The 14300-nt window shown below is 37.9% G+C and overlaps 4 protein-coding genes across 4 annotated transcripts in view; 2 read left to right on the top strand and 2 right to left on the bottom strand.

The window, feature by feature from the left end:
* Positions 1–333: 333 nt before the first annotated feature.
* Positions 334–5890, bottom strand: LOC129755421 (kinesin-like protein KIF18A). Its single transcript, XM_055751910.1, has 5 exons — positions 5514–5890; positions 3193–4509; positions 1040–2033; positions 841–972; positions 334–763 (listed from the first exon to the last, which is right to left on the bottom strand). Exons 1-5 carry the CDS (start codon positions 5607–5609, stop codon positions 648–650), a joined length of 2655 nt encoding a protein of 884 aa, XP_055607885.1. The 5' UTR covers positions 5610–5890; the 3' UTR covers positions 334–647.
* Positions 2232–3162, top strand: LOC129755428 (ribosome-recycling factor, mitochondrial). Its single transcript, XM_055751924.1, has one exon. It carries the CDS (start codon positions 2374–2376, stop codon positions 3133–3135), a length of 762 nt encoding a protein of 253 aa, XP_055607899.1. The 5' UTR covers positions 2232–2373; the 3' UTR covers positions 3136–3162.
* Positions 5891–6069: 179 nt separating the features above from the next.
* Positions 6070–7328, top strand: LOC129755425 (28S ribosomal protein S35, mitochondrial). The gene is made up of 3 exons (XM_055751921.1): positions 6070–6277; positions 6339–6423; positions 6493–7328. The coding sequence occupies exons 1-3, from the start codon at positions 6157–6159 to the stop codon at positions 7277–7279; spliced, it is 993 nt and encodes a 330-aa protein (XP_055607896.1). The 5' UTR covers positions 6070–6156; the 3' UTR covers positions 7280–7328.
* A 2953-nt stretch (positions 7329–10281) lies between these two features.
* The window catches only part of LOC129757368 (forkhead box protein O-like), a 58765-nt gene continuing 54746 nt past the window's right edge, over positions 10282–14300 (bottom strand). Inside the window, exon 3 of the mRNA XM_055754572.1 lies at positions 10282–11595. Coding sequence (XP_055610547.1) covers positions 10890–11595 — 706 coding nt within the window. The 3' untranslated portion in view covers positions 10282–10889. The remainder of the gene's footprint in view (positions 11596–14300) is intronic.

Consider the following 14300-nt stretch of genomic DNA (forward strand, 5'->3'; position numbering starts at 1 on the left):
AACCCTGATTAAAAAACTTATGAAGTAGGTAGTTATTTTGACAATTCAAGCTTAGATTATATCAACAAATCTAAATGTTATGATTTAAAATGTACACGATATGATAGACAACTCTTCTAGTTTAGTTATTAAATCAAGATGTTCGGATTTAAATAACTGAACAAATTATATATTAATCCATGTTACTGAATAATCTATTTGAAGCATTCCAGGATGTACGATTCATCATAAATATTTAACTAAAACGACATATTTACATATGCTCAGAAATATCAGCAATGAACATAGGGATGAAGTGTTACATTTATTTAAAAAGCCTTAATTAATCATATCAATTTAGATTAAGAAAATTTTACTGTAGTAATTTCTGCATATAAAAATGTTAGTTTCAGTTGTTTAAAATTATCGGTGTTAAAAAAAATCAACTGGATTTTATAGTTCCTCATTAATGTTTAAAATACACCGTTTATCAAAAACTCATCAAATTTGGATTTCAAGACTCCGTTAACTTAACGAACTAAACAAACACTGTTTATTGTAGAAGTTTCTAAAATACAAGCATGTGAAAGCTTAGCTAAATAATTACATTTACAGATTTTATAAACACCAAGATATTTCAATCATTTAAAAAGCTCTAGCGAACACGTTTATTTTCTTCGATCACCTTCGCTGTTATTACCTTTGCCGGACGAAGATGGACCTGATATTGCACCTGCTTTCATCATTCGGTACCGATTGATAACACTCGCCGCGCTAGTGGTTGCTGTTGAAAAATAATTGTTAGAATAATTGTATGTGAGAATTAAGGGTAAATATATTAATCAATCAAACAAAACCTACTTTTGCTGTTTGTTCGCATTAATGGCCTCGGACTTTTCCCAACTCGCTTGGGACTGAACTTGCGGTTTTCCTTGTTTAGGGTTAGTGTTACCTTTGAAATCACGTTGCCTTTCGTTGATGCCCGTCTCAAAACTGCAAAATACAAAATAATTGGCTTAAAAATGTTTTGCTTTTAGATGTTCCCATTACGTATATCTACCTTTATTGAGCACCTGTGGATCTACGTTACTTTCCACCAATACGTTAGATAAAATTGAACTAGCAGCATCCTTTTCGGAATCAATGCAAAAGGTACTGTTTGCATTGCCAAAATTTTCATCAGGCCCATCCGAAACATCACTGGCATCGTTCGACGATGATGATGAATTGGCAAACTTCTGCCTTTTTTGAGCACTAGAAGGCTTAGAGGGTACACTGCTCAACATAAGCTTAGGAACTTTGAACTGGGCAATCGTTGTCGTCTTTTGGGCTTTTGTGGGCGTCTTTCGTGTAACTGTTGTCTTGACGCTTAGACTTTGAGCTTTGAAATTGAGTGGCCGAACAACTTTGCTAGGCTTTTTGAAATCAGTCAGCAAGTTGATATCATTTTTATACTTTTTAATATTCGGCTCAGCATCAAACTCATCTGCCTCTTTAAGCCGCTTAACGCCACACTCATTTATAAAATCATTCTTAATATCAATTTCTTGAATGCAATCAGAAAGGTTAGCTATTTCTCCAAAGCTAGTATCAGTTATGTTGACTTCTTTCATCAACTCTTCTTGCTCATTGTCGTCGCAGAATTTAACTCCTCGTTGACAAGAATCTAATTTCACTAGCTTTTGCATTTTTTCGAGTATGACATTATCCAAGCGCCCAATGCTACGGAGCAGTAAAAAGTTCTGTTGAATAATATCCCCACTAAGGCACATTATCCTTTGCCACTGTTTGTTTTCTTCAATATAGATGTTGCTTATTTTCATAACATGATTCTTCTTTAGCTGAGACTTGACGGCATCCAGCTCTTGGTCTTTGGCCTGGAGATAGTATATCATAATTGGGCCGACCTCCGAACTACTCTCCACCTCGGATCGTAATGATTGCAAATTTTTAACAGCATCTTTATATCGCTTTGCCCACCGATCCATTTCTTCCTTCTGTCGGACCACCTGTTTTCCGTAACGGTCAATAGATGCCTCTAGTCGGGCAATATCCTGAACAAGTTAAAAAATAAATATAAGTTTAAGTGAGAATTTATGTTTGAAGAGTTTTTTTCTACAATAACAATTAAGTACATTAATCATGAAATTGTATAGAAAGTAACGTTCAAGTGTACAGTATTGCACAGTCCATTTTGTTTCAGTGTAAATGGCAAGCTCCTTGGGGTGAAAGCTTCGTTAAGTTCAGCGAGATTTAAATCTTGCATCTGAATTTTATTGGACTCGAATTGGGGTTATGATACATAATTCTTATATCACTCAATACCACTTTGTTTTGATGTTAATATTTAAGAAACAACATCGGTAGTTTGTTTTTCTATAGTGATTAGTGAAAATGTTTCGCTACTATTGCACTGTAACTCGATATGCATTTATTCAGATGACAAAACCAAGCCTATCGAGAACCCTAGTCCCTTTAACATGCCAGTTAGTACCAGCAAATCGACAGTTCCAAATTCGTAACTATGCTAAAGGCAAAGACAAAAAGAAAGAAAAGAAGGGATCCTCCGGTAAGGTTCATATAAACGAACACCAGCTAGCTGAAGTTATCAATCTTGAAAGCCTACGGACTCAAATGGAGAAGAGCATCAATAATTTGAAAGACGATTACATTAAAAATCTTTCAATTCGATCAACCACTGGTTCTATAGAGACACTAATAGTGTCTTTCGAAGGCAAAGATTATCAATTACAGGAGCTGGCTCAGGTGGTCCGAAAGAATCCCAAAACCGTTGTGGTCAACTTGGTTTCGTTCCCGCAGACCATTCCTTCAGTGTTGCAGGCCATCCAGAAGAGCGGTATGAACTTAAATCCCCAGCAGGATGGAACAACCTTATTTATTCCGGTGCCCAAAGTGACCCGCGAACATCGGGAAGGACTTGCCAAGAATGCTAAAGTTTTGTACATCAAGTGTCGGGATACTATCAAGGAAAGCCAAAATCAGATTATCAAGAAAATCAAAAAGCAACCTGACATATCGGAGGATCTTAACTTTCAAGTGCAGTCTCAAGTAACGGCCATTGCAAACGAATACATTAAGGAAGCTGAGAAGATTATGGAAATCAAGCAGGCAGAATTGATGGGAGAAAAATCTTAGAATTATAAGTTACTGTCGAATAAATGATGAAAACTAAAAACTAAGTTGCGTACTTACTTCATCTAAGTGCTTCCCATCCAGACTAAGAATTTTCTTAATTTCCTCAACATGCTCTTTCAGCTTGCTACGCAGGTTCAGTATCTTTTCCTTACTCTGAAGGTTAAAGTAGTGATCTTGGGCTTTGCGGACAATTGCGTAGGCGTTATTGATTTTCGATCGCCATGTGTTCAACAACGTAGCGTCTGGCATAGTAAATTCAGCTGAAGGAATCACATATGAGGCCGTCGGTTTTACAGCAACCACTTTCTGATCTTCAACTTCCTTCAATTTTGCTTTGAGTCTTTCAATTTCAGCAGCCTGCTCGTTGACCTTCTTGACCAAAAATTCTTTCGGCACATTGTTTGGTACAATGTTTTGTTTAAGACTCGTACGTATCTTTTTGGCACGTGATGCATATTTAAGGGTATTGTAGGTGTCTTCATATGTAAGCGATGAAGGGGAAATGTTAGCAATCATCACTGTTTGGCAGTTTCCTCCGAGGCTATCTTTTAAAATTCGAGTCAAATTGGAATCTCTGTAAGGGATGTGCTTGAGTCCGTCAGCCAGTTTGTTGATGCAGTTACCAAGCGCCAGTAGACTTTTATTTATATTGGCGCCTTCCTTGAAGCGAATACCGATTCCTTTCGTACTGGCAGCACGTTCACTCCCAGCCAGGTCGATCATAGATAGTTTAACTGTTTTCTTCTGGCCTGTTGTTTTGTCGACCATTCGAATGTGCACCTGGAAAATAGCATGGCTTCGACTACTCTCAGCATTGGCATCGGTAGGATGTTGAGTTCGGTTTTGATTTCCTAATGCTAGCAATTCAAGCAATTCTTCAGCATTATGTATCTGCTTCAAAACCAACCCACTGACCACAACTCCACTGGCGTCTTCCCTCAGTTTCAATGGGCCACTCTTGGTTAGCAGATTCATCACCAATTCGTTGTAAACTTCCAAATACGAAATTCCAATGTCGAATTTGCGCACATCGCTCAATTGTACAATCTGCCGGAACAGCTCTCGCATAGTTAGGAAAGTGATACCCGGGCATTCCTCGCTTCCTAACATCGTGAACGTTTTCCCCGCTCCCGTTGCCCCGTACACGAAAACGCTGCAGTTGTAACCGTCCATGACCGATTCGACCAGTGGTTTGGTACAATGTTGAAAGATTTTCTCGTTTGTTGCCTCCGCATCGAACACCTCATCGTACTCCATGGTCAGTTTTTTCTTCACTCGTTTTGTGATGTCCCGGTGGGTTTGTTTCATGCCGTGAAAAAAAAATTCATCTTCGTCCTCGTCCGGGTCAAACATAAGTGTGGAACGGTCCAGAACCTAAAGTTGAAAGGTTTTTTATGTTTATTTTATTTAACGACAGTTGAAAGGTGTAAGACAATAATTTTATAAGAAGAGCTAGATGTAGATGTATCTTGAAATTGTTCTTAAAAATTAGTCTCTATTATGTTTTGCTAATAACTTGGTTGGGTTTAAATAAGAAAAGAATGAAAGATTACAGTAAAAATCAGAGAGCTGAAGCAAAATACCGTTCAACCGGAAAAGGCTCTCTGACATAGTGACAAAGAAATTGTACGAATAACCTTGAATTTCAAACCTAAATGGCATATTTAATTACTGCTAGTAACCATAAGAAGAAAGGAAAGTGTCCTTGAATTGCACATTCTCAGTTATTTCGCTTGAAATATAGATATCTTATTATGTCGTAGTTATCATCTATCTATCTATCATTACTACAAAAGATGCCAAAAAATCATCGAAAATTGTTACAAAACCCTATGAATTTTTAAGAATTAATAGATTGAAAAAAAAATCAAGCCTTATGAATTCTGGACTTGATTCGACCTTCAAATAAATAAAATAAAAGCAAAATAGGTGTGTGCGAAATAAAAATAAATAAAAACTTATTTCAAGAAAATCATGTTTCAGATTTAAAAACAAAATTATAGTTTAAATTAGATAGGTACCTAATTTATGAATAAAACTATCTGCCCAAATTTGGTAAACTTCTAAGATGGTGCTGGCTGTCACATTTACTCATTTGTCTAGAAAATGACTGAATTAATTTAGTCTTTCAAACGTAAATATTCATTTTTAAGCCCTCAGTATACAATTTCACAAAACTCTTAAAACGTATCTAAATAAGCAGCTATTATCGAAATATTAAAGAAAAACGAACACTTGCAGTAGCAGCTATATTAAATACTAACATGTACGATGCGAAAGTTCGGGATTGATGGGCTAATCAGTGCCGGATGGGACAAGGGCAAACGGGATGATCTTTTCGAAAATTTCCCCGGCATTTTCCGTTTTCTGCTACGTACCTTGATTATGTTCCGCTGATTTTGCTCCAACTCACGGCGGTTGAACGGTCGCACCCGTACGGCCACTTTTATGTTTTTACGTTCACCGGGTTCCATTTTTAACCGACCGTTTGCTGTTTTGTTCGAGTGATGTGATTTAAAACGCCCGCACCCAGCAACAGTTTTCACTAGGCCCTCTTTGATGATGGTTTTTTGGGGTAATTGCTAGCTTCACAGTCTTCAGTTTCAATTATTTTACCAAGCTGAAGAAATTTTCCATTGAATTAAAACTAATTTGCAGAGCCGAAATCATGTTTACACCTGAAAATACAGAAATTGTACGAAGATAGACAAATTGTAACGAACTTGCTGGCACATTCTACGAAAACCGTTTTGTTTTTATGCAGTCGATGGCTGCTCGGTGCACGAGCTTTCAATATGGCGCTCGAATGCCTTTCGTTAAGTTTTTGAACCAGGTGGTCTGTTGTATCGACCTTGAAAGCATATTTTGCTGCATGGGTTTGCGATAGCGACAATTGTAGGGTTCTTGTCAATTTTTTTTTGTTTTTGCACCGGCCGTGATGTAAAACGCGAGCACGATCAAAACATCCGTGATAAATTTTGTCTAATTTCTTGAGAAAAGTAGGTGTATAATTTACAGAACATGGCCCTAATAACACGGTACATTGCCAAACCGGTGCTTCAACATTCGCTGCGGATATACGGCTGCAGATTGCAATCCACCCAACAAAGTGTGGATCGCCGCAACGATGTTGACGATGAAGGTGGGTTCGGTATTTTTCTCATGGGTTGTACAAATAAATTGAAAAGAAAATTTAATTTCAGAATTTCGAGTCCTTAATTTTAAACAAGTTAAAACACAACGAGCGGCTCGGAGGAAAATGAATCGGCAGGAAATTTCATTGCCAAGGTACTTAGTTACCGCAAATCTACTGATTACATTCCAGACAAACTGAGATGAACGTTGTATTCTTTCCAGATCGCAACGTATGGCACCCGATCAGGACTGGGGAGCAGTATGGCCAGGCCCTAAATCATTTGTACCATCGGCTGTCCCGCTGCCTATGCGTCAGGGCTATGTAAGCAAAAAGTATCAGGTCGCTCCAGGGAAGTTTGCCAATGCCGAGTTGATGAAGATTCCGAACTTCCTTCATCTTACCCCACCGGTCATCAAAAAACAGTGCGAAGCTCTTAAACAATTCTGCACCCCCTGGCCGAAGGGGCTGGAGACGGAAGAAAAAATGAAACAACACTTTCCGATCGACTTTATTTCTTCGGATTATTGCCACGCTTTGCCTACAATTCGCAATCCACTGTCACGCATTGTAACGATCCAGCTAAAGGTAGATACGCTAAAGCTCGATAAGCATGCCAAGGATAAATTCCTGCGATTGGTAGGGGAACGTTACAATGCAGATACCGGTATCTTAACTCTAGTCACCGACCGGTGTCCGTTGAAGAAGCAGAACTACGACTATGCCATCTACCTGTTGACGGCGTTATACCACGAGTCTAATGTTGTGGAACCGTGGGAGGAAACGAAAACGGAAGCCGACATGGAGTACTACGATTTCCAGCGAAATTGCGCCAAAATCAATTCAGAAGCAATCTTGAACTTCGGTCGAGCAGAATCCGAACCCAAGCTAGAGGCACCGGCAGAATATGCCCGGTCCGTGGAACAGCTGTTCAACGATGGTGAAAATGAGTACAATTTAAAAAAGTACAAGGAACAAACGTTGGGTCTTCTGAGCTTGGCAAGCAAGTGAGCCAGGTTGTTTATGGGTTTGTAGGAATAAATGTTTAATGAGAAATTAGGATTTCGTTTGATTTTTTTAAATTTTATCCTTTCCTAGTGACGAAACCGATTTCAACAAAATTAGGTCTTCGACTTGTATATTTCTTGCATAAAGGGAAGAATGCCACGATGTGGTAAATTCCTGGCAAAAAAAAAACATTCTTGCCACGTGCCAGGGATATTCGTTGGTTTTGCCCATACAAGGTTGTTGCTATGCCTAAACACAGGCGTTTAATTCAATATACGTAGCGCAAAGTGTGTTCGTTTCGTACTGTTCAGCATAAATCATAGGAAAAAAAAGTTCGTATTATTGATTTGAAGTAAAGCCGAAGATAAAAATTTCATAGGATTAGGATAAAAGGGATAAATTTTGCGCGGGGATAGATAATTCGAAAATCAGAACTCAATCTATAAGATTTTTTTTGCCTGGAGCGCTACCTGCAGTCAGATAAAAGTACCAGGTAGGAACATTTCAGTTCGAATTCAATTTTTTTTGTAAACTGAAATTTAACTTCAAATTATTGCACCTTTAATTGAAGTATTCGATGAACTTAAAAGTCATATTTGTCTTGTAAAAAATAAGTTACTGGTCTGCGGTATTCGTAACAAGCAAAATGTCAAAGTAACAATAGTTTTGACCAGGTTGATTGAGTTTAATCTCTGAAGTTATGGTGATCTCGATCAAACTAACACATAACTTGGGTTGTGAATCCCGGGACCTAATGTGATCAATTGACAAAAGTAACGGTTTTTATGAATGCAAGATAGCGCTTGTGTTTATCCTGTCTTTTTTTACATATCCCTATTATACGGAGTTATATAATATAACAGTTAACGTTTAACGCCTTTGGTTATGCAACGGAAGGATGTCGGATGAGCAAAACATTGCTATGATATGCGGTCTTCCCAAAGAGCGAATTTGAACACCGCGTGAATATTCTGTTGTCCCTAACCTATAAGCATAGCGTGCTCATTCTACCAACAACAGGCGAGTTGGAATTACTAGATCACATGCCCTTTCCTTTTCCGGGATTTTCATCCTTTAGTATGATTCATCCCTTTTCCATCCGTGTCATGTTTTTTTTGTCATATTTGAATCGATTTAGAAAATCCACGTAAATCTATGTAAATGTAGTTTGTTTATTTTCATTGTTCATTCCATTTTTCGCCCGAAGTGTGAGAGTCTACATGACCTCCTGAAAGCCATATAAGCCGCTATTTATAGAAAAATGCGCTTTATAGTTTAACTGTTAAGCAGCGGGGATTTCATATATTTTTCGACAACGTGTAGGTTTTTTATTCTTAGAAAACATGAAGATAAAAATCTTGAAATAAGTAAAACGTTAAATGACGAGTACTTAGTTGACATAATCAACTTAAAATCTCTTAAAATTGATGGTTTTTGTACATCATTAACTTAAATTTCACATAATAATGAAAATGATATTAACTCCTTCAAACTTGTTAAAAATAAAGTATAAGTTTCGTTCTACATTTTGCACTTTTCTTCGAAGTAAAATTGAAGCGAACACACAAGTGTAGAATCAATAAACTTTTGTTTGTTTTACATATTGAATTATGATTTAAGCGAACGTAGACTAGACCAATTACGGATACAATAAAAACGTAAAATAGTAGGTAGCACAACACAATAAAACATGTTCACTTTCGTTTTTCAAAATTCCGAGTAACTCATGTCCCTACACAATAAAGTCACGTCGTACATCTATTATGCGACACATTTTCGCACATCCGCTGACATGACATGTGCAACAAACCTTGAACTTGATGTTCTTTTGTGGAGCATCTGGACTCGAGCAAGTACTATATAAATTGGTCCCCAACTGGCAGAGATTAGTTAGTCTGAGAAACCGTTCCGAGAGTGAAACGAAAATGTCAAGTTTTGGCACCAAGTGGCGGGTCATTCTGTTGGCACTGAATCTGCTCCCGAGCGTTATCGTGAATCTTTCAACAAACTACTCCCGCGATTCTACAACCATCCCGGAATATCAACTCGAGTCACCTGTCAACGATGAATCCGACACAAATGCTGAATCTCTTATAGATACCGATCAGTATCAGCTTATTGGGGTATCGCACTATCAACCGCGGTATTCCGGTATGAATTTTGTGACCAAATCGAACCGCACTCAAACCGGTAGCGGTTGGCTGAGAAAGATGTTCGAAAAAAGACCTAAACATAAGAAAGGTCAAGGCCCAGAAAATTTAATGGATGGCGGGAAAAGATTGGCTGACGATTACACCAAGATCGATCAGCAACGGATGGAAGGTGCCTACGGAAAGGACGAGAGCGGCAAACGACAGCCACAGGAAGACAAAATGGAAACTATGAGCTCCAACAATGATTATCGATCTGGGCATTATTTCGACAGTTACGGTGATTGGCATCAGAGCGAGACACCAACGAACGGGAACGGACATTCCTATGGCGGTCACGGAGGTCCGGGTTGGTCAAATGGGTTCTTTAGTGTGAACTATCCGTTGGCGAACCACGGATGGTACGGCCATGGCGGCGGATATGGTGGCTACGGAAACTATGGATTGGCAGGACTTCACGTGCTCAATCCGTTGCTTTTGGTGGCAACCCTTTCGCTTGTGGTCAGTTTGATCAATGCGGTGCTTGGAGTGATTGACAAAATTCGTTTGCCCACCATTAAGGGACGGGACGAACCGGGAATGGTGACGCCCGCAGGTTATACACGTTTCGAGGACGAGGAGTTTTTGAGTGAAATCGAAAAGTTGGTGAATAATTTGCACAAGACACGCGATAAGAGTGATTGACCAACTCTCCTTTCTATGGCGTTAGAAAAATAGCGTACATTTGCGATCTTAGATTGATAGTATCGTTTCTATAATCGTATCTATAAATATTAAAATATTAAATAAAGTATCGAATAGTTGAAACCTTATATTAAAAATAAATTAATTTCTTTCAACAATCACAAGCCGGAATTAACATAATTCACATTTATTAGGATAATTTTACACTTTTTTCTTTGTATATCGGTTCTGTCAAATGATTTAAATTATCACTTATGTTCTACAAATCCATAAAACTTTCTACTAAACTATCGGAACTGGAGTAGGTACCGACTACCTACATGCACGTTCTTCGATTGCTTGCAACCGGTTATTGGTTTCTGTGCACGTGTTCGTCTACGAATTCCGACACCGGCTGGCACTATCTCACCGTCTCTCTGAACCGCCCTCGAGATTCCACACCGGGGAACGCAGGGATGCCGGGTACGTTTTCTTGTTCGAAATCATACTCTCATATAAGCTTTTTGTTATATGTTACCTTTTTGTGTGGTTTTTGTTTGTCTAATATGGGGGGGAGCATATATGACGCGAATTAAAATAACGCCTCGGATTTCTATCCTGGCCAATGAAGCTTACTAATGGAAGATGTTTCCATCGGAATAAATACATGTTTTTTCGAGCTATGAGTCCTGTCGTGGAGTGAATATGTGTTAGCTTTGCATCTGTACAATGGGTAGCTAATCGAATGGCATCTTGCTTATTTTTATGGGAGAGAAACGAGGAGTGAGGATGCGTGTTGCTTATTCTTTACTAGCACTTTCGTTACTGTCGGTAGATTTACGCTCATCGGCATTGCTGTTTTCGGTACTGTCTTTTTTGTTGGCCGCTGCATTGTTTGCAGCCGCATCTATCGCTTGGATTTGTGCTTCATGTAGCAATTGCATCACCTTCATCGTCGTCACCGAGCCCAATCTATCAGGGAGTTTTCGCAACATTTCTCCAACGTACAAACCGAACGCACCATGCTCGTCTAGACTGACCGAGTGATCCAAATTGTTCTGATATCGAACGGTACGGTTTAGGTTGAAGTTTGCCACCGAGGCGCCTTCGTCCATGTCGAAGTTCAGCCGCTGACGTTTGGGCACGTTGTAGGACACCTCGACGTTGGATGCCGGTATAGGTGACTCGGCTGGTGTTGGCTGTGACAGGCCGGCACGGAAGGCTTGCGGGTTTGGCACCATTTGGCCGGAATGGTGCGAGTCGCGAGCAGCCGAGCTGCCGTGATGTCCGTGCGATTGCAGGTGATGCAGTCCCATGTCCTGACCGGGATGGAATCCTTGATGTTGTGCGTGCGAATATTGCTGTTGGAGTTTTGCTTGCTGTGCCTGGTAATGTAACTGAGGGTTTGCGGCTACCTGCTGCAGATCCAGGTAAGCGTGTAGGTCCTCTTTAGCGTCTTCCATTTGTCGCTTGCGCAAAATGGCCAACGGGCTGGATTCATCGTCACTGAAAAAATGGAATGAAAATTAATTAATGCCTCAATTTAAGAACTCGCATTTTAAGAGAGTTGAAGAAGCTATCTTAAGGAAAATCTAGGAATTCTAGGAAGCCTATCGTTATTTTTGGCAAATATTAACCGAAGAGATAAGCTCCGAAACCCCCTCTACAGTTCTCGGGGACAAAATAAGAATCCTTAGTTTCCAGCCTCGCAAAAACCAATACAATATCAACCATTTCATGTTTTTGATTATTTTAATATTTTTATGTTGATATAATCACAAACATGAACATAGAAAAGAAGAATAATAAAATACTCTTATTATTTTTTTGGGATTCAGACATAAGTTCCGGCTGTGGAAGTATGATTAATGATTAGTGATTAGTGATTCAAAATTCAACCAACAGTCAATTGACAATACCAATTTTATCTACTTTTCAAAGTAAGAAATCTAAATTTTATATTGGCCAGAAAAAAATTAATTTTGGACATTCATTCAAAATTTAAAAAATCTGTGAATATTTCAAAATTCTGTGCTCTGTGACACAGATTTAGTGATAAAATTTGCTCAAAATTCTGTGAAATTACAGTATTTTCTGTGATTTCGGCAACCTTGCATTACACCCCGAAGCAGTTTGTTTTATAATTCAATCAGGGCCGGATTAAGCCACCGGAGGGGCCGGGGCAATTTTTCTCGGTAGGTCCCTATGATTCGATTTTTTTTCAAATGCTATCCCAGAGAATACAAAACATGTCAAACAAGTTAAGGAACTGGAGATGAGTTCAGTATCCTACAGTTTTTAAATAGCCATTTTGTCTGCGTAGATGATAGTTTCTTGTATCTTAAAATAAAAATTGTTTAATCACGTGCAAACATTGCTGAAGAGTTTAGAAATTCCTCATAAATGAAAGCTCTGATTTTAGCTGCAAAATGCAAATGATTTAGAAAAATGACCGGATAGACATGTTATATTAGACTGAGTCGATTTGGGGTCATTTTTGAATTTCTCAAACCCTGGGGCCTTAAAAGTTTCGTTTTGATCCAAAACTCATCCATGATTTTTTGCAGAATTTTTAAGTAACGTTTACATGAGTAAATTTGAACTTTTAGGTTTGTATGGAAAAATTGAATATTTTGTACTGAAAAATCAACATCATTTTTGTTTCTGCTTTGGAACTGAGCCTGCTAATGGTTCATGTGCCAATTTATAAATTTCTTACAGGAAATTTTCCGCTGAACAACTTTGTCGAATATCATAACTTCATATCTTTTTAGACAAAAAAGTTGTTAGCTGTTTAACAGGTGTACGTCTTTTGGCATTGATAAACAAGAAATTCAATTGACACCAGTGCTGGGTGCCTAGCGAAGTATTGCAAGACCACTTTTTATGCCATACTTCGCTAGGCACCCAGCACTGGTGTCAATTGAATTTCTTGTTTATCAATGCCAAAAGACGTACACCTGTGAAACAGCTAATAACTTTTTTGTCTAAAAAGATATGAAGTTATGATATTCGACAAAGTTGTTCAGCGGAAAATTTCCTGTAAAAAAATTATAAATTGGCACATGAACCATTAGCAGGCTCGGTTCCAAAGAAGAAACAAAAATGATGTTGATTTTTCAGTACAAAATATTCAATTTTCCCATACAAACCTAAAAGTTCAAATTTACTCATGTAAACGTTACATAAAAAATCTGCAAAAAAAAATGGATGAGTTTTGGACCAAAACGAAGCTTTTAAGACCCCAGGGTTTAAGAAATTCAAAAATGACCCCAAATCGACTCAGTCTAATGTTATATGTTTTTCCTTTCATCATTGATCGTCTAGTTTGGGCTTCATCGAGAAATATTTGCCTAATGACAATTGGGAAGTATCATGAATATTTGAAACGTAGAATACAAAATACAAAAATTAAACAAAATAATTAAATTCAAATTCCATGAAGGTTACAAAATAACCTTATTACAGATTTATACTGGTCAAACCACAGATTTTGTTCCAGTAATCTAAGCTTTAGCTAATTGATGAATAATCTACAATGTATTGAATTTCATTCTACATTCAATTGGTCGAACAATACTGAAGAATCAAATGTGACAAATGATATTTTTGAAATTTCCAGATGCATGAAAATCCGACGACATGTCCGCTTAATGTCATGAAGCTTGAAAATTCTACCAGTTGTCAGCAAGGTTGCCGAAAAAAAATTGTGTGTTTTGACGAAAAAAAAATCTGACTTTCTGTGATTTTACTCAAAAATTCTGTGATGGTTTCATCAATAATTTCATTAAAAAGTCATGTCAAATTGCGTCTTTTTTAAATTTTACAATTTTCTGGAATTATAGATTTTTCTGTGATTCCTGCAACCTTGGTTGTCAGGAGCATAATTTTTGAATATTATAATTTTTGGCTACAAAAATTTTAGTTGAATTTAACCTCATACTTCAGATCAGGGCCGCAAGAAGAACTGCCAAGACAACTGGTGACCAAATTTTTCCTAGAACATTTTTGCTTGAAAAATGCATAGTGGAGAATGAGGATACTTGATTCCTTAGCTATATCTCCAAACTAAACTGGAATGTCGTACAAAGATCAAATGTTCTAGAAAAATGTGCCAAATGGAACAAAACAGCAATGGTTGAAGCTCAAAAAATTTTAACAAAATAAGTTTTTGGGTTATTGATTGAACTTTGTTTAAAAAATTTCACAAA

This window comes from Uranotaenia lowii, chromosome 3 (genome assembly GCF_029784155.1).
Source record: "Uranotaenia lowii strain MFRU-FL chromosome 3, ASM2978415v1, whole genome shotgun sequence".
Lineage (NCBI taxonomy): Eukaryota > Metazoa > Arthropoda > Insecta > Diptera > Culicidae > Uranotaenia > Uranotaenia lowii.

What these genes read in the sequence shown, in the direction of transcription:
- LOC129755421 (XM_055751910.1), bottom strand. Translation starts at nt 5,609, where the DNA reads ATGGAACCCGGTGAACGTAAAAACATAAAAGTGGCCGTACGGGTGCGA. An exon ending in ATGGGAAGCACTTAGATGAA is followed by an intron (nt 2,034 to 3,192) that starts GTAAGTACGCAA and finishes TAACTTGTTCAG; the next exon opens with GATATTGCCCGACTAGAGGC. An exon ending in AATGCGAACAAACAGCAAAA is followed by an intron (nt 764 to 840) that starts GTAGGTTTTGTT and finishes ATTTTTCAACAG; the next exon opens with CAACCACTAGCGCGGCGAGT.
- LOC129755428 (XM_055751924.1), top strand. Translation starts at nt 2,374, where the DNA reads ATGTTTCGCTACTATTGCACTGTAACTCGATATGCATTTATTCAGATG.
- LOC129755425 (XM_055751921.1), top strand. Translation starts at nt 6,157, where the DNA reads ATGGCCCTAATAACACGGTACATTGCCAAACCGGTGCTTCAACATTCG. An exon ending in CAACGATGTTGACGATGAAG is followed by an intron (nt 6,278 to 6,338) that starts GTGGGTTCGGTA and finishes ATTTAATTTCAG; the next exon opens with AATTTCGAGTCCTTAATTTT. An exon ending in CAGGAAATTTCATTGCCAAG is followed by an intron (nt 6,424 to 6,492) that starts GTACTTAGTTAC and finishes TATTCTTTCCAG; the next exon opens with ATCGCAACGTATGGCACCCG.